Raw genomic sequence first — 22,689 nt, forward strand, 5'->3', positions numbered from 1 at the left:
TGGTGGTGGTGTGTTAGTGTGTGTTGTGCTGGTATGAGTGGATAAAACACAGCAGCTCTGCTGGAGTTTTTAAACACCTCACTGTCACTGCTGGACTGAGAATAGTCCACCAACCAAATATATCCAGCCAACAGCGCCCCGTGGGAAGCGTCCTGTGACCACTGATGAAGGTCTAGAAAATGACCCACTCAAACAGCAGCAATAGATGAGCGATCGTCTCTGACTTTACATCTACAAGGTGGACCAACTACATAGGAGTGTCTAATAGAGTGGACAGTGAGTGGACACAGTATTTAAAAACTCCAGCAGCGCTGCTGTGTGTGATCCACTCATACCAGCACAACACACACTAACACACCACCACCATGTCACCTAAATAATACCTGTTCTGTGGTGGTCCTGAGGAACAGAGTAAAAGCAGGTTACATTTTTGCTTGCTTTATTGGGCAAAATGTCTCAATCTGCACACCATATTTCATTCAGTCTACTTGACATAATAGCCTTACCATTGGTCAAAATCTAATTTATGCCACTGTTACACAATTACACAAATACACAATACCTTGTTTCTGCTCAGTGTGCAGCTTGAGAATACGTTTCATGCTGATACACTATATAGCTAAAAGTATTTGCACCCCTGAACATGAGCTTGTTGGACATCCCACTTTGAAAACAAATGGTACTAACATAGGGTGACCTGTATGTGATCCTTCCAGCTATAACAACAGCCACTCTTCTGAGAAGGCTTCTCATAACACTTTAAAGCATGTCTGTGGGAATCTGTGGCCATTCAATCAAAAAAGATTTGTGTGGATGGGCACTGATGCTGGACAATGATGTTCCAGTTAGTTTCAAAGCTGTTAAGTGGGGCTGAGGTCAGGTCTGTGTGCAGGTCACTGGAGTTTCTTTAAACTGAGCTTTTCTTCATGTTGACACTTTTTGGAACAGGAAAGGGCCTTCCTTGAACTGTTGCTGCACAGTTAAAAGCAAATAATTTCCTTTATATAATAGATTGCACCTGTTGTTGTGGCCGAAACACATGAAAAGGCTTACGGTCATGCAATAACTAGAGCGGGTTTCAGGACAATTTGGTTTTAGTTATGCCATTGAAAAAATCTAGGAATGTGTGAAGCCTTTGTTATTTAAATCTACCCCCGCCCCGGAAGATGGTCGCGAAGAACCTGTTTAACTCTTTGTGAGATGCAAGATTTGAATTTGGAGTGGGACTGTATGGGATGGGACTTGCCTAATGTATTTTTTTAACATAACATTTTGCAGTGCACAGTCCACCCAGACCAATACAAGATGTCTGAAAAAAGTAAGGAAGGCATCATCTGCCGCTCAGGTGGCGCAGCAGTAAAAACACACTCTGGAACCAGAGCTGGGATCTCGAATACATCGTATCAAGTCTCAGCTCTGCCTGTCGGCTGGGCTGAGCAGCCACATGGACAACAATTGGCCTGTTGTTCATATAGGTGTGGGATATTAAAAAGCCGGATAGAGTCTCTCTCATAACTAATGCAATTATGACCCCTGCTGGCTGATTGATGGCGCCTGCACAGAGACGGGGAAAGAGTGCTGTCAGGGTTTTTCTCTCCGTACATAGTGCTGATCCGCATTGCATTGTCAAAGTGTAGGTGACAAAATGCATCTGCATGCTGCACACCAGTGATAGCTTAGTGGTTAAGGTACTGGACTAGTAAACAGAAGGTTGCCGGTTCAAGCCCTGCCACCACCAAGTTGCCACTGTTGGGTCCCTGAGCAAGGCCCTTAACCCTCAATTGCTCATCGTGTTCCGCTCATTGTGTAAGTCGCTTTGGATAAAAGCGTCTGATAAATGCTAAAAATTTAAATGTAAATGTAAATGCACACGTGTCGGAAGGGGCGTGGGATCAGAGCGGGGATCGGCATTGGTGGAGAGGAAGCATGATGCTATCGGGCAATTGGACAGGCTATAATATATATAAAAAAAGGAAGGCTTCATCTGACAACAGTGAGACGAACAGTTTGCAGAGCGAAGGCTGGCCCGTGTGGTCCAATCCAACAGATGAGCTATTGTAGCTCAAATAGCTGAAGAAGTTAATGCTGGTTCTGATAGAAAGGTGTCAGAATACACAGAGCATCGCAGTCCGTTGCGTATGGGGATGCATAGCCACAGACCAGTCAGGGTGCCCATGCTGACCCCTGTCCACAGACGAAAGCGCCAACATTGGGCACGTGAGCATCGGAACTGGACCACGGAGCAATGGAAGAAGGTGGCCTGGTCTGATGAATCACGGTTTCTTTTAAATCACGTGGATGGCCGGGTGCGTGTGCGTCGCTTACCTGGGGAACACATGGCACCAGGATGCACTATGGGAAGAAGGGAAGAAGGGAAGAAGGCAATAGGCAGTGTAATGCCTGGGGCAATGTTCTGCTGGGAAACCTTTGGGTCCTACCACCTAGCTAAGCATTGTTGTAGACCATGTACACCCTTTCATGGAAACGGTATTCCCTGATGGCTGTGGCCTCTTTCAGCAGGATAATGCGCCCTGCCACAAAGCAAAAATGCTTCAGGAATGGTTTGAGCAGCACAACAGCATGTTTGAGGTGTTGACTTGGGCTCCAAATTCCCCAGTTCTCAATCCATTTGAGCATCTGTGGGATGTGCTGGACAAACAAGTCAGATTCATGGAGGCCCCACCTCACAACTTACAGGAGTTAAAGGATCTGCTGCTAACATCTTGGTGCCAGATACCACAGGGGTCTAGTGGAGTCCATGCCTTGACGGGTCAGGGCTGTTTTGCAGCAAATGAGGGACCAACACAATATTAGTAAGGTGGTCATATTGGCATGTTATGCCTGATCATACAATACATGAGGGTTTACTACATTTTAAAAGGTCAGCATTCACAGAAAACACTGGAAACATTCCCACTGGTCTGAAACCCTTTTCCCAATTTTAAATGTAAGCTTGAGACTTTGCCATATGCAGTGAGTCATTATAATCATAAGCGTTTGTTATTCCTTAACCATTTTAGTGCTTTCAGGTGTGCACTAACACATACAGTGAGTCACAGTCAATAGTGAGTTCTGGGTGAGATGGATGTAATGGTATAAAAATCAAAATTAACTTGCAGTTTATGGGTATGAAAGTCCTCAAACTAGCTGGCAGAGAAATTGCTTTAGTGCGTTGCATGTGATTATGTTGGCAGCATCATGTTGGAGTATCAAAGCTCCATTTTTAAATGTTCACGACATGAACTCAACCCCCCACTGCATTGCCCCCCCCATTGGCTGCACTCGCCAAGTCGTTATTATTATATTACAATATTTTTGTATCGTGATTTTGCTGAGCGCTAGGCACGACCCATGAGCGTATGAGTAAGTACCTTCAATTTAATAATTCAATCTGATCAGCACACACACACACACACACACACACACACACACACACACACACACACACACACACACACACACACACACACACATATATATATATATATATATATATATATATATATATATATATATATATATATATATATATATATATTAGGGCTGTCGAAGTTAACGCGATAATAACGCCTAATTTTTTTTCTTTGCACTGGGGCCCATAAGCTCCTAGTTAAGCCGCTGCTTTGTTTTAACCTAATTTGGTAAATTCAGCCTGGGGGTCCAAACTTTTACTCTATAGTTTTACGTGGTAAAAGCACTTCTTAATGATTTTCACTCTGTTTCAAAGTAAGTGAACACCTGACCTAGTTTAAAATCCCATTCCAGAACACATAAATGCACATATAAGTAAGCAAAATTTGGTGTTAGCCTTCCCTAAAGGGAAGTCCTTCCACAAGATTTTGACCTGCATTTGTAATAATCTGTGTTTTTGAAGTCTAAGGGGGCATTTGTTGATATAGGACTAGAAGGGTTATTATTCCAATTCATTCCAAAGGAATAGTACACCTCATGTGTCTAAGTGACAAGAAGTGCTCTGTGTTAGTGATTGATGTGTTAGAGATGGATTTCACTGTGGCTTCATCATCAATCAATCGCATAGTGTGCACTTCTGTACGCTGTAGTGTGAGCTGTGACGACTTTTAAACGTCATGTAGAGGTTTCTTAAATGTCCCTTAAGTGGGCTTGTAATTGTCCTTCTTTTTCTCCTGCCCACACCAGGTGTTTCTCACTTCATGTTGCTGTCTTTTCATCTTGTGTCTTTCAGCCTGGTCATCAGCATCCCTCATGAATTCAGCAAGTTCTAAAACGGCCCTCAGCATCAAAAACACTCTGACCTCCACAAGCATCTTCGAGGATGCAGGGATCCTAAATTCACCAACATCAGATTCTTTACGACCGTCGAACCTCCAGCCCTCTACTGAGCAAGACAAATCCATATCGGACAAAAAGATACGTGGTTTGGCCTACAGACCTATCAGAAGAGGTTCTCCTCGACCCAGCATGCACAAGCACTTTGATATCAACGAGCACCTGCCGTGGATGATCGTGCTGCTGCTGCTTCTGGTGCTTGTGGTGATTGTGGTGTGCAGTATCAAGCGCAGCTCACGGGTGCTGAAGAAAGGGCCCAGACAGGACCCCAGCAGTATTATAGAAAAAGCCATTCACAACAAGCCCAGCTCCCCTGCTGGGCACATCAAGGAGAAATGGATCTACTACTCCAATGGCCAGGGTGAGTTTTGATTACATATATTATTACTCTCACACTTTTATTATTAAGCATTATGTTATATAAACATTATTACTTATATATGGCCTTAAACTGCCAGTTTACCAATATGCAAATTGATTTTCTTCCCTTGGTCATCAATTCTCTTTAAAAGAAACATACCCTTTTTTCTGTATTTTCTCTCACATCATTATTTTGGTAGTTTTACTTACTCATCATCTTCTACACTCTCTGACGCACACACACTCTTACTCAGTTCATCTTTTGTTACCTTCCTGTCCTGCTGAAGGCTGATTTAGCAATACTTACTTATTCCTCTTCTCCCACAGACCCTTTTTCACTATTTGCTTTGCTCTCTGTCTTGTTTTTTTTGTATCTTTTGTATCATTCTGTGTGATCTTATAATATGCTGACCTTATCTCATGCGTCACCCATTTATTCACAAACAAGAGCACTTGTAATCCCAATGGTCCTGTTCACATTGTCTAGCTCATTTTCTTTTTTACTCACTTACTCTCTTTCTTAGTCACTAAAAACAAGAAAATACCAAGAATGCTTTTTCTTTTGTTTCTGACTTTATGGGTGTCTTGTCCCCGTCCTGACCTCTGTGTATCAGCTTTCCTGTAACCTGTGACTGTAAGGGATGGGAGCATGGCAGCATCTCGGGGCCAAGAGAGTGTGTGTCCCAGATCCAACCTAGAGCAGTTGAAACCAGATTATTCCAGTTCCTTGTGGTTTTGTGAGAGGGTTTTTTCGTGCACTACTGAATGTTGGTGGGGTTTGACAGAAAGAATTGAGTTACAGGAGGTGTCCAGGTTTAGGGTTCCCTCTATGCACTATAACACATTTACTGTAATTTATTTTAACAGTATTTAACTTTATATGGAATTACAATATATAACAGTAGAATAACTGTTTATATGGTTATTTTACAGTATAAGCCAGCATGTTACTGTTATTTTACAGTACATCTGCTGTAAATTAACAGTATACACCAATCAGCCATAACATTAAAACCACCTCCTTGTTTCTACACTCACTGTCCATTTTATCAGCTCCACTTACCATATAGAAGCACTTTGTAGTTCTACAGTTACTGACTGTAGTCCATCTGTCCATCAGCAACAATGACATGGTGGTGTGTTAGTGTGTGTTGTGCCGGTATGAGTGGATAAGACACAGCAACGCTGATGGAGTTTTTAAACACCTCACTGTCACTGCTGGACTGAGAATAGTCCACCAACCAAAAATATATCCAGCCAACAGCGCCCTGTGGGCAGCGTCCTGTGACCACTGATGAAGGTCTAGAAGATGACCAACTCAAACAGCAGCAATAGATGGGCGATCGTCTCTGACTTTACATCCAGAAGGTGAACCAACCAGGTAGAGTGGACAGTGAGTGGACACGGTATTTATTAACTCCAGCAGCGCTGCTGTTTCTGATCCACTCATACCAGCACAACACACACTAACACACAATCACCATGTCAGTGTTACTGCAGAGCTGAGAGGGACACAACACCCAAATAATACCTGCTCTGTAGTGGTCCTGTGGGGGTCCTGACCATTGAAGAACAGGGTGAAAGCAGGCTACAAAGCATGCAGAGAAACAGATGAACTACAGTCAGTAATTGTAGAACTTCAAAGTGCTTCTATATGGTAAGTGGAGCTGATAAAATGGACAGTGAGTGTAGAAACAAGGAGGTGGTTTTAGTAAGCACAAACTTTACAGGCTTGGAGCTAGCATATGGCATAGCATAGAATTAGTTTAGCAGCCCTTTCCTGCATTTTCATAATCTAATTGCTGATTGGCTTGTCAGATGTGATTGAATTGTGTTTGTTGCATCTTTCTGATATTACTCTCACTGGAATGTGTTACTGGAAGCATTACAAATACAGTTAAATAGTTAAACTAAATTCTTGAACTCCTACATTAGTCAAAAACCCGCAAAGGCCCTTTTTACTATGATGTTTTTCAACCCTGTACAGGTAAAATTTCATTGTCTCTAAACCTCTGTGAAGAAAATCTGTGGCACTTCCTAAAACAAGCTGACCTTTTAAGACGCATTCACACAGCATCATTTCCTCACATTATGTTGTGTGGCATGTGGCCAAAAGGTCCAGCTTTTAGATTCCTGAACACAATCCAGCTTGATTTAATTCATCCAAGGTGTTTAATTGGATATCCTACAGGCATTCGTGTCTATTTACTAGAGTATTTATATGTCAGCTATAAAGGTCTGCATGGGAAACATGTATAAATTTAAAGGAGGGATCGTAGAAAGAACGAATACTTTGATTGGAGGCCAGGTCGTATCTTACCCAGCATAGCGTAGCCCTGTTTAGCTGAGATCAAAGGGGTGTAAACCACCGGTGTGTTTACGGCTTTTCGCAACCCTCGATACATATCGTCTATAAAAGCCGGCTTTTCAGTGGCATGGTGGGCTGGGGACGGTTTATACGAGGTGATTAGAAGCATTATGGGTGAGTTATGTTAGACACCATGTGTGGTAGAATTTGGGAAGCTCTGGTAGAAAAAGCAACTGTGTTTTTTTTCCATAGAAATGAACTTTTGACGTCAATCCAGTTTTTCCTTTTTTAGTCTTGGGAATTTTGTGATCTGGTTGGCATCTTAAATGCCACTGTGTTGTTTTGTTTACAGCTGTTTGTGCCCTAAATGTTAAATTAAACATTTTACCATATTGACAGATTACCATTGTATAAGCAGTCTCTCACATTGTCAGCAGACAAATGTAGCATTGTAGAAAAAGATTAATATTTGCAAGGTGTAGTGTATGAAATTAAATATGCTATTTCAAATACCTCCTGTTATGTCTGTATTAGTCACCTGATAAAACTGGCCAGCCGTAACTATATTTAAACTAATCAGGCACAACATTATGACCACCTTCCTAATATTGTGTTGGTCCCCCTGTTGCTGCCCCATATGCAACAAACTGCGATGCACTGTGTATTCTGACACCTTTCAGCAATTTGAGCTACAGTAGCTCGTCTGTTGGTTTGGACCACACGGGCCAGCCTTTGCTCCTTACGCACATCAATGAGCCTTGGTCACCCATGACCCCGTCACCGGTTTACCACTGTTCCTTCCTTGGACCACTTTTTTTTTCTCCCACTTTAGCGCATCCAATTTCTGCCCGTCAATCATCCTCTCACTACTGCTGGTCCCTGCTTCTGATTGGGGAGGACGAGGCTGCTCCACACCCCCTCCGACACGTGCACAGCAATCGAACATCTTATCACCTACACTTGACGAGTGCAGTGCAGCGCTCTGTACGGAGAGCCACACCCTCTACCGCACTCCTTTCCCATCTCCGTGCAGGCGCCACCAACCAGCCAGCAGAGGTCATAAACGCACTAGTCTGAGAGAGAGTCCCCATCCGGCTTAATCCCTCCCATGTGTGAACAACAGGCCAATCGTTGTTCATGTGGCCGCTCAGCCTCAGCCGGCAAGGCAGAGCCGGGATTCGATACGATGTATTCGAGATCTCAGCTCTGGTGAACAGCGTGTGTTTTTACCGCTTCGCCACCTGAGCGGCTTCCTTGGACCACTTTTGATAGATACTGAGCACTGCAGACCGGGAACACCCCACAAGAGCTGCAGTTTTGGAGATGCTCTGACCCAGTCGTCCAGCCATCACAATTTGGCCCTTGTTAAACTCACTCAAATCCTTATGCTCGCCCATTTTTCCTGCTTCTAACACATCAACTTTGTGGATAAAATGTTCACTTGCTGTCTAATATATCCCACCCACTAACGGGTGCCATGATAAAGAGATAATCAGTGTTATTCACTTCACCTGTTAGTGGTCATAATGTTATGCCTGGTTGGTGTATCTACTGTACATAGATGACTACTTTTAGACACACATTTTGAATCACAAATGGCTTCTTCATTACTACCTGGGCCGTACACTTGGACAAAATAGCAACTTTATGACAAAAATTAGGGGACCGTTCCTGAAAGCCTCAAGGTTCCATTTGATCACAGGGCTCTTAGGGCTCTGTACTGGACCAAACTTAACAAATCATTTGTTTATAAGCTTGGCATTGTGCACAGGGGTACAATCCTGTTGAAACAGGAAAGGGTCTTGCACTGTTGGTACAAAGTTGAAAGCATATATTTTATACAATTATTTTTATACACCTGTTAACAATGGGTGTGGCTGAAAAACGATATAATTTAGAGCGCTACTTACTGCTATGAGAATATCTTTATCACCCACCACATAAAACAGAAAGATTACAGAGAGGAAGTCCCAGGTTGTTTTCAGTGTTACACTGTTTTGGAGCCAGGCTAGACCTGCTGCAGCTGGTTTGCTGACATATTTTAATTGTCAAATAAAAATATTATTGGCTTACATTTGCCAGCTAGAGTTGCACTTTCCACTTCCCACTGAGGCTTTGCAATATACGTGGCCAGCATAAAAGAGTTCTTTTAATGTATTTTTTTAAATGTGTAATCATCATCTTGTTAAAACCATACCAGACATCATTTGTTGCTGTCAGCACTCGCTGGTCAAAAGATGGAAAACCAAAATGAGTAAGCACACACACATACAGAATGAGAACACCCAAGTAAACACAAGTCTGTACACATAGGCAAAATGCATATCTTTTCCACTACTTGTGATGCAATATGTACACTGATCAGCCATAACATTAAAACCACCTCCTTGTTTTCAGCTCCACTTACCACATAGAAGCACTTTGTAGTTCTACAATTACTGACCGTAGTCCATCTGTTTCTCGAAATACTGCTTTTGCCCTGTTTTTCAATGGTCAGGACCCCCACAGATCAGGTATTATTTAGGTGGTGGATCATTCTCAGCACTGCAGTGACAATGACATGGTGGTGGTGTGTTAGTGTGTGTTGTGCTGGTATGCATACAGGTACAGTTTTAAATATCGTGTACACTCACTGTCCACTCTATTAGACACTCCTACCTAGTTGGTCCACCTTGTAGATGTAAGGTCAAGAGACGATCACTCATCTATTGCTGCTGTTTGAGTTGGTCATCTTCTAGACCTTCATCAGCAGTCACAGGACACTGCTCATGGGGCGCTGTTGGCTGGATATTTTGTTTGGTGGACTATTCTCAGTCCAGCAGTGACCATGAGGTGTTTAAAAACTTCATCGGCATTGATGTTTCTTATCCATTGAAGGACAGCATGAAATGGGGCTAACAAAGCATGCAGAGAAACAGATGGACTGCAGTCAGTAATTGTGGAACTACAAAGTGCTTCTATATGGTAAGTGGAGCTGATAAAATGGACAGTGAGTGTATAAACGGGAGGTGGTTTTAATGTTATGGCTGATCGGTGTATGTGTGTGTATTTTAGTAAACATGTAGTTAGTTATAGTTAATGATATTTCTTATGCGTCCAGACTTTAGGGACACCCTGGATTTAGTATTAAGTCCTGACTTTTTTTTGCAATTTGTGGTGTCGGGGATTTGATTTTGAATAAATATCATTGCCTTTTTTGTACCCACTGATCCTCACTTAATCACCCATAACATTTACATTTACATTTTCTGCATTTAGCAGACGCTCTTATCCAGAACGACTTACAGAAGTGCTTCCATAGTGAATATTTCATTTCTCAAGTTTTAGTAAACAACAGTCGAAGAACACAAATCTGCTGAAACCTGTTAGAACCAAAGTTTTTTTTTTTTTTTTTTTTTTTTTTTGAAAATGAAAAAAAAAAATGTTAGTAAATAAGTACAAGTCAGCTTAAGTGCTTAGTAAAAAGGTGATTTTTTTAAATCGTTTTTTAAAAACAGCGAGACTCAGATGTTCGGACAGGCAGAGGAAGTTCATTCTACCACTTGGGTGCTAGAACAAAGAAGAGCCTTGATGCTTGTCTTCCTTTAGTCCTGGGTGGGGGCTCAAGTCGAGTGAGACTAGTGGCTCGGAGGTTGCGTGGTACAGAGCGGGGTTTGATTAGACCACGAAGGTAGCTTGGGGCTGGTCCATTTTTGGCTTTGCAGGCGAGCATCAGTGTTTTAAACTGAATGCGTGCAGCTACAGGAAGCCAGTGAAGAGAACGTAGCAGTGGGGTGATGTGACAGTGTTTGGGCTGGTTAAAAACCAGACGGGCAGCTGCATTTTGAATGAGCTGCAAGGATTTAATCGTGGACATGGGAGCTCCTGCTCGAGGGAGTTGCAGTAGTCCAGCTGTGAGATTACAAGTGATTGGATCAGAATCTGAGTAGCTTCCATGGCCGAATCTTCCTGATGTTGTACAGGAGGAACCGACACGATCTTGTCATGTTTGCTATATAAGGAGAGAAGGTCAGCTAGTTATCCAGGACCACACCAAGACTTTTTACCTTATCAGATGGTCTGATCTGGGAGTCATCAAGAGAAATGACTAGGTCCTGGGTTGGAGACTGATCTCCGGGAATGAGCAACATCTCTGTCTCGTCATAACAATAAAACAAAAATATGTTTTTGATAAAAATATAAAACTTGAAAATGGCTTATTCACAACATTATTCAGTCCCTTTGCTGTAGCTCTCCACATTGCGGTTGGGTGAATCCTTTTTGCTTCAACTAACCTTGAGATGGCTAAAACTCAACTGGAGTCCACCTTTTATAATTTGAATCGACTAGATATAGTTTAAAACACACACATTTTTGTCTACACACTGCATTTTTGTCAGGACATATCTGTGGATCTTTGAGATCAAGTTGTGGCCAGGCATACATCAGGGCAAAGATATTGAACTAAGGTTTTGAGTGTCTCTGAGTGAGGAACACAGAGTCTCAGTTTTGAAATGTAAGAAGACTTCCATGACTTTGTAGAGTGGGCTGTCTAACCAAAGTTGTCATTTTGGCAGGAAAAGCTCCAAGAGTCCTGTGCAGAGATGGAAGAATCTGTTGGACAGACAACCATAACTTTAGCAATCTATTAATTAGGTCTTCATGGCAAAGAAGAAAAACGGAAGCCACTGTTGAGCTGGAGTTTTGCCGAACATGTCAGGACTGGGATATTTATGTATTTATTTATTTGGATATTAATGTTATGTTTTACACACTTTGGTTACATTCATAACAGGACAGATAATCACTGGTTAAACAAGTTTCATCAGTTCAAGCTGACCCTTCACCGTTGACTGAGGATGCCTCTCAACTGACATATGCCCACTCCGGCACGTACAGTCAGTACAGACTGCATTTTTTACCTGCACGAGTCGAGTTCATACACTTCACGGGCACTGTGTATGGAGGGCCACACCCCCATCAGCATTATTCTTCAGCCCTGCGCAGGCGCCATCAGTCAGCCAGCAGGGCCCGCAGTCGCACCAGTTATGAGGACCTATGATTCAACTTTCTTACCCTCTAACCCTGAACAACAGCCAATTGTTGTTCATGCTGCCGCCCAGTCTGAAAGGCAGAGCTAAGATTCGATACGATGTGTTCGAAACCCCAACTCTGGTGCGCTAGCGTACTTTACCGCTGCGCCACCTGAGCCATCAGTTCAAGTTTTAATGTCAAACACAGTCATGGACAATTTTGTATCTTCAATTCAGCTCACTTGCATGTTTTTGGACTGTGGGAGGAAAACATAACTCCCAGAGGAAACCCACAGGGAGAACATGCAAACTCTAAGCCACTCCACTTGGGAACTTCTCACTGAGAGGCAACAGTGCTACCCACCAAGCCACCATGCTGCCCTCAGGACTAGGATAAAAAGAAACCTTTAGAGCACAACCACTGCCAACTGCTGCAAGCGCTACATCTGGTAAAAAACAGGCACTGCACATCACCTGGCCAATACCAGTTACATAAGAGTGTGATAAACTGCCACAATCCAAGTTTGCAATGCTTGTAGAGACATATCCAAGAAAATCATTCTCTAGAACCTTTAATTACCTGAGAAAATAGAAGAAGTTCGGCCCAGATTTTGAACCTGTTGTATGTTGCACATGTTCAGAATGAGGCCTGGTGTTATCTTGCTAAAATAACCCTAGACCTTAAGACGAAAAAACATGGTACACAACAGCCACTTTGAGAATGCTTCTTACAAAATCTTGACATATTTATATGGTAATTTGTGCCCATTCGGTCAAAAGAGCACTTGTATGTCTGGGCTCTTATGTAGGTCAAGAAATTCTCAATTGATGTTCCAGTTTATTCCAAAGCTGTTCAGTGGGGCTGAGGTCAGGGCTCTGTGCAGGTCACTGGAGTTTCTTTAAACCAAGCTTTTTCTCATGTTCTTATAGACCTTGCTTTGTCCTGCTGGAACAGGAAATGCCTTATTAAACTGTTGCTGCAAAGTTGGAAACATATCATTTTGTTTATATAATTGATTTATTACAGCTGTTTTTACACCTGCAGTTGTTGTGGCTGAATAACGTGAATTTAATAATTTAAAGCATTGTCCTAATAGTTTTGTCTATATAGTGTAAGCCATGTCAGATTCAATATATTACCCTAGCTAACATAATGCCCTAACATGGTAGGCATTATGCTTAGGTGACTGAAAATGATTGAATATGAATACAGTGGTACCTTGAAACTCAGTTGGTTCTGGGACTGGCATCAAGTTTAAAAGACTGAGTTTCAAGGTATTTTTTCCCATAAGGATGTATGGGAAACCTGTTAATGTGTTCCATGGTCCCGTGGAACTGCATATATTTTAAGCTAATGTAAAATAATGGGATCGTTTTTGACACTTATACACTGAAAAAACCCCACAAATATAATATGAAACACTGAAATACAATTGAAAACAGTTAAAAATAAATATAAAAATATGATAAAACCTGCACTTTATATTTACTTCTTTATTGTTTCCTTATGCTTCTTAATCATAAAGATGCTTGATCTTGGAATACTGTATTCTGTTCAGTAAAAGCGCATTCACATGAGAAGTGAATAAATAGCTTTTGTGCTTTTCCACTTTTTTCCACGGTAAGTTTTGTGTGCCGCCTTATTGTAATAAGTGAAGAATTATATTAGTGGAGAGAACTCATGAGCAGTAAAAAATTAAGAAAAGCGACTGTTCATTGTTCATTTGAAATTAAATAAATAATTTTATAAGGGAACAAATTTCTCGACAAAGGGCGTTGAGTTACAAAGATTTTGAGTTTAGGGAACGTTGAGTTACAAGGTACCACTGTACCAAAAAGACCATCACCATTTTCAGAAATGAAAGACTCTGCATATCAGATTAAAAGTTAAAAATAGTTATTAATTTATTAACAGTATTTGATAGAATACAAACAAATATCTGGTATAATAACACAAACAAAGAAAAAAAAATCAAAAGGTCACAGCTGCTGACTAACTTTCCTTTTCACAAATCTTAATAATTATACTTTATATTGACCTTATATTGCCTGATTTTTGGCCTGATGGCTTAAAGACATCCTAAGTTGGGACAGCTAGAAACTATGCACATATTTCACACAAGTTATGTGTGACAATCATACGTAACGTTATGTAAGATATTAGTTACAGTGTGACAACCAAAACAAAATTTCTTTTTCCTTACTTTTAAACATGTATGCAATTTAAGAGTGTATATACACTGATCAGCCATAACATTAAACCACCTCCTTGTTTCTACACTCACTGTTCATATTATCAGCTCCACTTACCATATAGAAGCACTTTGTTCTACAATTACTGACTGTAGTCCATCTGTTTCTCTACATATCTTTTTAGTCTGCTTTCACCCTGTTCTTCAATGGTCAGGACAACTACAGAGTAGGTATTATTTAGGCGGTGGATCATTCTCAGCACTGCAGTGACACTGACACGGTGGTGGTGTGTTAGTGTGTGTTGTGCTGGTATGAGTGGATCAGACACAGCAGTGCTGCTGGAGTTTTTAAATACTGTGTCTTCTCACTGTCCACTCTATTAGACACTCCTACCTAGTTGGTCCACCTTGTAGATGTAAAGTCAGAGACGATGGCTCATCTATTGCTGTTGTTTAAGTTGGTCATCTTCTAGACCTTCATCAGTGGTCACAGGACGCTGCCCATGGGGCGCTGTTGGCTAGATATTTTAGCTGGTGGACTATTCTCAGTCCAGCAGTGACAGTGAGGTGTTTAAAAACTCCATCAGCATTGCTGTGTCTGATCCACTCATACCAGCACAACACACACTAACACTCCCAGTGTCACTGCAGTGCTGAGAATGATCCACCACCTAAATAATAACTGCTCTGTGGTGGTCCTGGGAGAGTCCTGACCATTAAGGAACAGCATGAAAGGGGGCTAACAAAGCATGCAAAGAAACAGATGGACTACAGTCAGTAATTGTAGAACTAAAAAGTGCTTCTATATGGTAAGTGGAGCTGATAAAATGGACAGTGAGTGTAGAAACAAGGAGGTGGTTTTAATGTTATAGCCGATCAGTATATATATAGGTGTTGTGGCCAGTTGTCCAGAAGAGGATGTTCATTTATTCGTTCATTCATTTATTGACTATTTTACCACTGCTTTATCTTGGTCCGGGTCACAGTGGGTCTGATTTATAGGTCAAAATGCAGGAAACACCCTGGACAGACAGGTTGCCAGTCCATCACAGGGCACTGACACACACACACACACACACACACACACACACACACACACAGGACTCCTAGCCACACACAAACTCCACACAAAAAGGACCCTAGCTGCATCCGAAATCACATACTTCCATACTGAACAGTACGCGAAAGCAGTACGTGAGAGTGGGTAGCGTGTCCCAATACGTAGTATTCATTAAACAATACGCAAAAAGTACCTGAATGACCTACTGCCTGGGCAGCCATTTTTGAGTATGCAAACACAGCACACTATGGTCCGATCTTCTGTCCCATAATTCAACTGGAGCTGCAAAGGCTGTGGCGATGTGATGTCATGCTTCACGTGACGATCACGTATGAGGTTGCGCAAACTGAAAGAGCTTACTTCTTTACCAGCCGAGCAGTGTGCACTGCCTCAAATTTAGTACGTACTGTTTAAGTATGCGATTTTAGTGTGGAATCAAACCCAGGTCCTTCTTGCTGTGAGGCGACAGCGCAACCCACCATGCCACCCTAAAGGATGTAACAATGCTCTTGTTCCTGTTAAAAGAGGGTTAAAAACCAGGGTTCACATACTTTGCCAACCTGTTTTTAAAAGATTCCTATTCATGTCGGTTCTTTGCTTTTGTATTGTGGTTACAGGTATTGATATTCTAAAGGTGGTGGCAGCCCAGATTGGCAGCCAGTGGATTGACATCTACCAGTCTCTGGCTAATGCCAATGAGCGAGAGGTTTCAGCCTTCACCAAAGGCTACTCTGCTGACCATCAACGGGCGTATGCCGCCTTGCAGCGCTGGACTATCTGTGATGCCGATGCCAACCTGGCCAAATTAATCAATGCCCTTCACCATCACCGGCGCATCGATGTGGTCGAGAAGATTCGAAATATCATGGAAGACAGTCCTCAGGTGGGTAGTACAAATACTATATGAATACAAGGGACATTTAAATTTACTGAAGTGCTTTGTTAAAGGCCATTCAGCCTAAATTAATGTTTGATTGATTGTAAAAATAAATTAACACACTATGGAGATGAAATTTTATGCACAGTTACTGTTTATCTATTTCATTTACCACATTGGCAAAATACACCATACAATGTGGAATTTAAAGGTCATGTTTTTTCCCAAATATGGTACTTTTACCATACTGGAGACAGTGGTAGCCTAGTGGGAAGAGCTTTGGTTCGTTTTAAATTCAGGCTCTGCTATGCAGCCACTTTTGGGCCCTTGAGCAAGGCTCTTAACCCTGTCTGCTCCAGGGGCGCCGTACAATGGCCGTAACCTGCACTCTGACCCCAGCTTCCAAACAATCTGGGATACGCAGAAAAATAATTTCATTGTACTGTACACGTGTAGGGGCAGAACAGTGGCTAATTGGGTAACACTGTCACCTCACAGAAAGAAGGTCCTGGGTTCAATCCCCAGGTGGGGCGGTCCGGGTCCTTTATGTGCGGAGTTTAGATATTCTCCCCATATCTGCGTGGGTTTCCTCCGAGAGCTCACAGTCCTAAAACATGCAGTCAGGTTAATTGGAGACACTGAATTGCCCTATAGGTGAATGTGTGTGTGTGTGTTTGTCTGTATGTGTGTCCGCCCTGCGATGGACTGGCGCCCCGTCCAGGGTGTTACTGTGTGCCTTGCGCCCATTTAAAGGCTGGGATAGGCTCCAGCCATCCCCCCCAAGTGCGACCCTGGTTGGATAAGCGGTTAAGAAAGTGAGTGAGTGAGTGAGTGTACACGTGTATCTGTATATATGACAAATAAAGGCATTCTTCTTCTTCTAACATTGAAATAGTGCAAAAAGTTCATACAAAAATGCCATATTTAGTTACTGAAGATGATTTTCTACCTTATTTCTATCTACAAAATCAACAAAACATGGAATTTGATAGATTCCTAGATTCTGCATTTGAAAAGTCTACATTTGTCACCCTGTCTTTAGGTTTATTGTGCTCTATGCTTTTCTATCTCATGTCATGTCTAAGTAAATAAATCTAGGGTTAAGTTCATAACAATTGTAACACATACAAAAGACTTTAATCTTCAGCTGTAATTACCAAAATTACTAGTACATAAGTCACAAAATGGTAAACAGATCTCATGCATGTCTTGTGACTGTCCCATCTCCATTTCATAAGGCTACATTACTTTGGACTGAAGCATGTCCTGAATATTAAGAATCATTCATCAACTTTAATTACACAGCTTCAGCCAAAGTCATGCTTTATTTCCCCGTGTCCTTCCCTGGTAGAGATCCTCTGTGTTTTGCCCTTGAATCAAGGTCAGGTAGTTAAGATAAGGATGTCAGATTCATGTTCATGTTAGCAAGATGTAGAGATATAACTCTGATGTTTGGCTGTCAGCACCATGTAATAATATCAGTCTACCTGTGCTTCTATTCTTAATGATGTTTTTAATTTGGTTTTTGAGGAGAGGGATTTATTTATTTTGTGGTTGGGTAAATCTAGATCTTGTATATTGTTAAGTAGTAAATCTATAAAGATTTTTATTAAGAAATATAATTAAATGGCTGTACCACGAGTAGGTCTGATACAGTAATTGGGTTTGGAGTTTTAATACAATTATGCAGCAACAATGTCGGAACAATGTCAGACACAACCAGAGAAAACTGCATTTATTTTCTGTAATGTGAACTTCTTACACATTTTATAGAGTTATGTTTAAAAAAATAATACTAACTAATACTTGGTTTGCATGGTCATACATCAATTATCACATATAAAGCATTTTTACAGGACTAGCTGCACCCTATGATGCAAACACTTTTTCTTTATGATGTTTCCATGGTCCAGGATTAGATATTCTCCATAAATACTGCTAGATTGTTAATGAGTGGTTTAATAAACACCAAGATAATCAAGCTTCTTTAATAACTTGCTCAACTGGTGCGTAAACTGTTAAGTAGTTTTTCACCTCATTTATCCCATCTCACTATGGTCCAGTGTCTTAATACAAACTATTAGGGATGGTTGTATGGCATTATTCCAAGTAGAATTTAAGCTGCTTTTGAAGGTTTGTTAAAGCATTAACTGCTTTTTAATGTGCAATTTGGACTTAAATCCTGACTTCATCTTAGCTGTGTTATAAAAGACTAGCAAGAAATTCAGTGGCCTGGCATTATAGTCTACGCTGAACTGATTTTCAAGGCCCACACCCGCCCGCACCCACAAGATTTCATTTTGTTCCTGTCTACTGCCTTACAGTAATGGCTTTGTTTATCCCACGTCCAGCCTGTATTATAAACAATTTTCCCACTACTGCAGACAGAACAGCTGGAATACATTTGGAATTGACATTTAAATGATTTATAGTACACAGATAGATATCACTATCTACATAAAGATCTCTACTGACTCCACAAGTGTAACATAGCTGAACAATAAAAACTACATAAAATATTTAAGAGAACAGAAAACTGGAACACACACACTCACACACACACAGTGAAGACTTGTTAGGCTCCCCCACAGCCTCTCTTTCATTGATGGTTTAATTAGTGAAGAGTTTTTGTGAAGAAACCAGCTTCTATCACAGGAGTCCTGTAATAATGCAGGTCATTTCCAAAAAAAGTAAAAATGATCTGGGTAAAAATTTATGCTTCTGCCATATTTATTTACATTTACATTTTCGGCATTTAGCAGATGCTCTTATCCAGAGCAACGTACAGAAGTGCTTCCATAGTGAAGATTACCTTACTCTACTTTACACTGATCAGCCATAACATTAAAACCACCTCCTTGTTTCTACACTCACTATTTTATCAGCTCAACTTACCATATAGAAGCACTTTGTAGTTCTTCAATTACTGACTGTAGTCCCTCTGTTTCTCTACATACTTTAGCCTGCTTTCACCCTGTTCTTCTTCAATGGTCAGGACCCCCACAGGACCACTACAGAGTAGGTATTATTTAGATGGAGGATAATTCTCAGCACTACATTGACAATGACATGGTGGTGGTGTGTTAGTGTGTGTTGTGCTGGTATGAGTGGATCAGACACAGCAGCACTGTTCACTCTATTAGACACTCCTATCTAGTTGGTCCACCTTGTAGATGTAAAGTTAGAGACGATCGCTCATCTATTGCTGCTGTTTGAGTTTGTCATCTTCTAGAGCTTCATCAGTGGTCACAGGACGCTGCCCATGGGGCACGTTTGGCTGGATATATTTTTGTTTGGTGGACTATTTTCAGCCCAGCAGTGACAGTGAGGTGTTTAAAAACTCCAGCAGCGCTGCTGTGTCTGATCCACTCATACCAGCAGAACACACACTAACACACCACCACCATGTCAGTGTCACTGCAGTGCTGAGAATGATCCACCACCCAAATAATACCTACTCTGTAGTGGTCCTGGGAGGGTCCTGACCATTGAAGAACAGAATGAAAGCAGGCTAAAAAAGTATGTAGAGAAACAGATGGACTACAGTCAGTAATTGTAGAACTATAAAGTTCTTCTATATGGTAAGTGGAGCTAATAATATGGACAGTGAATGTAGAAACAAGGAGGTGGTCATAATGTTATGCCTAGTCAGTGTAAGTAGACAACAGTCGAAGAACACAAATCTGCGGAAACCCTGTTAGAACCCCCTTCTTCTTTTTTTTTTGCTACAAATGAATAAGAGCGTTAGTAAGTACATGTCAGCTTAAGTGCTTAGTAAACAGGTGGGTTTTTAATCGTCTTTTAAAGACAGTGAGAGACTCAAATGTTCGAACAGACAAGGGAAGCTCGTTCCACCAATTGGGTGCTGATACAGAGAAGAGCCTCGATGCGTGCGTCTTCTGCTGCTGTGGATCCCTGATTGCATTTGAGGGGAGGGTATATTGCTGCTCATGCCTCCTCCAACGCATGCGCAGTCCTAGCGGATCCCTTCTTTTCTCCCACGCATTCTGCATGGGCGTCTCTATCTGCTTATCAGTCTTTGCACAGCATTTGAAGACCCCACCCACCTAGTCCGGTCATCCCGCTCTAGCAGACACGGTGGCCAATGATTGTATCTGCTTACAGGCACTACCAGTTATACCCACTAGATGGCACCCAGCCGACTGGTGGCAATGCCGAATTTGGAACCAAGGAGTTCAGAATCTCGGCGCTGGTGTGCTAGTGGAACCTGGGTGCCGATATTATCATTACTGTTATTTTCACTATTAGTAAAATGCCATCACAAAAAGATTTTTTTTTAATTGTCTATCTAATTTAACTGATACAAGTAGAAAGAAAAGACAACTTTTGTAAATATATTTAGAAATTCTATAAACACATTTAGAAATTGACACATTCCTAAAAAGCTTGAACATAGGTGTTTTTACCCTGTATTTCATCACCTTTTTGATTATTATGACTTTTTCATGGTTTGGGATTAAAACGAGACTTCAGCTGCTCAACAGACTGTGGTTGCTGTTGTCCAATTCTCCTCTGTATGCTGCACCATACATTTTCAAACAAAGACAGATCTAGACAAATAGGAATGCAAATAGGAAATGGGCTTTGTATTATTTTGTATTATTATAGTGGTTTTATTATTTTGTCCAATTCATTCTACACATTGGGTCCTTTGATATTTTCCTGCAAGGATGCAAAATTATCGGTAGTTTATCTCATAATTAGGGATGTCCCGATCACATTTTTTTGTTCCTGATCCCGATTTTTAATTTTGATCCCGATCCGATACCGAGTCTCAATCCGATACTTGTATTTTCTAGATATTGTCTAGATAAGAACTAGATAGTACTGTTCACACAGTGCACACTTCAAGTACATTACAGCTATTTAAATTAATCCAATGTACATGTTTAACAACTGAATAGCTCTGCAGTGCTGTAGGGAAAAAATTGCCTGCATCCAAGCTATTGCTTAATGTTCTTTTATTTTTACAAAATAAAAGTAAACAAACTTAGTGCAGCATTGTAGTAGTAACACTAGAACACTCAAAATAAAGTGAAGGATCTTTTTAAGGAAAATCAGCATCTCTACCGTGTTAGCGGACAGCCGGTTCCTCTTCTCATCATAAAATAATAAACTCGCTGTATTCGGCCGAGTGTTTATTTTTTAGGTGCCGTATCAAATTGGTAGTAATTGTAGATCGTTTGGTTAAATGATATCTGGTTTGTTTCTTATGAGCCACCGTACTTGTATGCGTGTTGTAACTGTAACAAACTTTTCTGTGGTTGTTTTGTGACTGGTTTGATGGACGTTTCTACGCGAAGTGAGTATGTTTTGACCCTTTGGGGCTTCCATAGTGCATGAAATAGCGTGCTTGGCTAACGCGATGACTCTAGCTGTCCGCTATTCGATACCGTAACAGAAGAAGTTAATAAAGTTTTATGCTCCCGACAACTTGTGAATATACCGTGTATTCATTTCTTTATTAAGTGCATCACTACGATGCTCGGTTACATAACTAAGCCAATCAGAGTGCTTGATACTGAGATGTCGTTCAGTCTTGTAACACGTAAACTCGTAAAAGCTGTATGTTATGGTCCTGAAGTTTTCATACTCGGATTAAAAGTTATTGTTTTGTAAACCGGAGTGATCCCTGATTCACACACCATATAAATAGTAAAATTCTACAGTAATGAACGCAGCTCTGCTCCTACCGCCTTGTGAAATGCTCACATTGCAGACATTACACTTCACTGTTGGACTTGTTTCACTTTCCAATTTAAAGTATTTCCACACAGCGGACATGCTGATCTAAAACAAAGGATCGGCTTAGGATCGGCTTTAGTAACGAGTAGGACATCCCTACTCGTAATGGAAATATCAGTTAAATAACTTTTCCATTGGAGAGGCACCTTACCTCTGTGTGCAGTAACAATTTGTGTTCTGACCCCATTACTTTACACAACAGGGCAAACAGTCTTGACTTTACTGGATGATTTTTAAAAAGACACACTGCTCTACACTAAAGGGAGAGTTTTTGTTGCAAGGGCCTCTCTGTAAATCATACAGTGAGAGAAACTAACATTACAAACCACTGCGATTAACCCTTTGTTTTTCCCCATCATAGCACCTGCTTCATCTGTGCACACACCAACACCAACTGTACCAGCACAGACCCATTTTGTCCAGTTTGCTGGTGAATTGTTCAGAGATAGATCCTTTTGTGCATGTTCCCTTCAGTGCACAGCCAAACTGCCAAATACAAGCTTTTTTATTATTTGTAAAAAATAATAAATATACACCTCTGTATACACCTCTGTGTTAGTGGTACCTTTACACATATGCATTAATGCACCCCCATAACATGACAGGGGTTGTGGATCTTTGACTGATAACAGTCTGGATGGTCCTTTGAAAAACAACATGCTTCACACATAACAAAGGCATGGCTGTGAAAGAAGAGAGTATGGATACTGGACTGAGGTCCCTGGGGTCATACTGTCTGCAATGAAATAAAAATCCAAATAATTGTAAGAAACACTGCTTTTATTGCATTTTCCATACTGTGACAC

General features: G+C 41.2%; 1 protein-coding gene across 1 annotated transcript in view; it reads left to right on the top strand.

The window, feature by feature from the left end:
- Nucleotides 1-22,689, top strand: part of tnfrsf21 (tumor necrosis factor receptor superfamily, member 21) — a 45,204-nt gene that overhangs the window by 17,227 nt on the left and 5,288 nt on the right. The window contains exons 3-4 of the mRNA XM_063001232.1: nt 4,205-4,669; nt 15,858-16,123. Coding sequence (XP_062857302.1) covers nt 4,205-4,669; nt 15,858-16,123 — 731 coding nt within the window. The remainder of the gene's footprint in view (nt 1-4,204; nt 4,670-15,857; nt 16,124-22,689) is intronic.

Source organism: Trichomycterus rosablanca, chromosome 9 (genome assembly GCF_030014385.1).
Source record: "Trichomycterus rosablanca isolate fTriRos1 chromosome 9, fTriRos1.hap1, whole genome shotgun sequence".
NCBI lineage: Eukaryota > Metazoa > Chordata > Actinopteri > Siluriformes > Trichomycteridae > Trichomycterus > Trichomycterus rosablanca.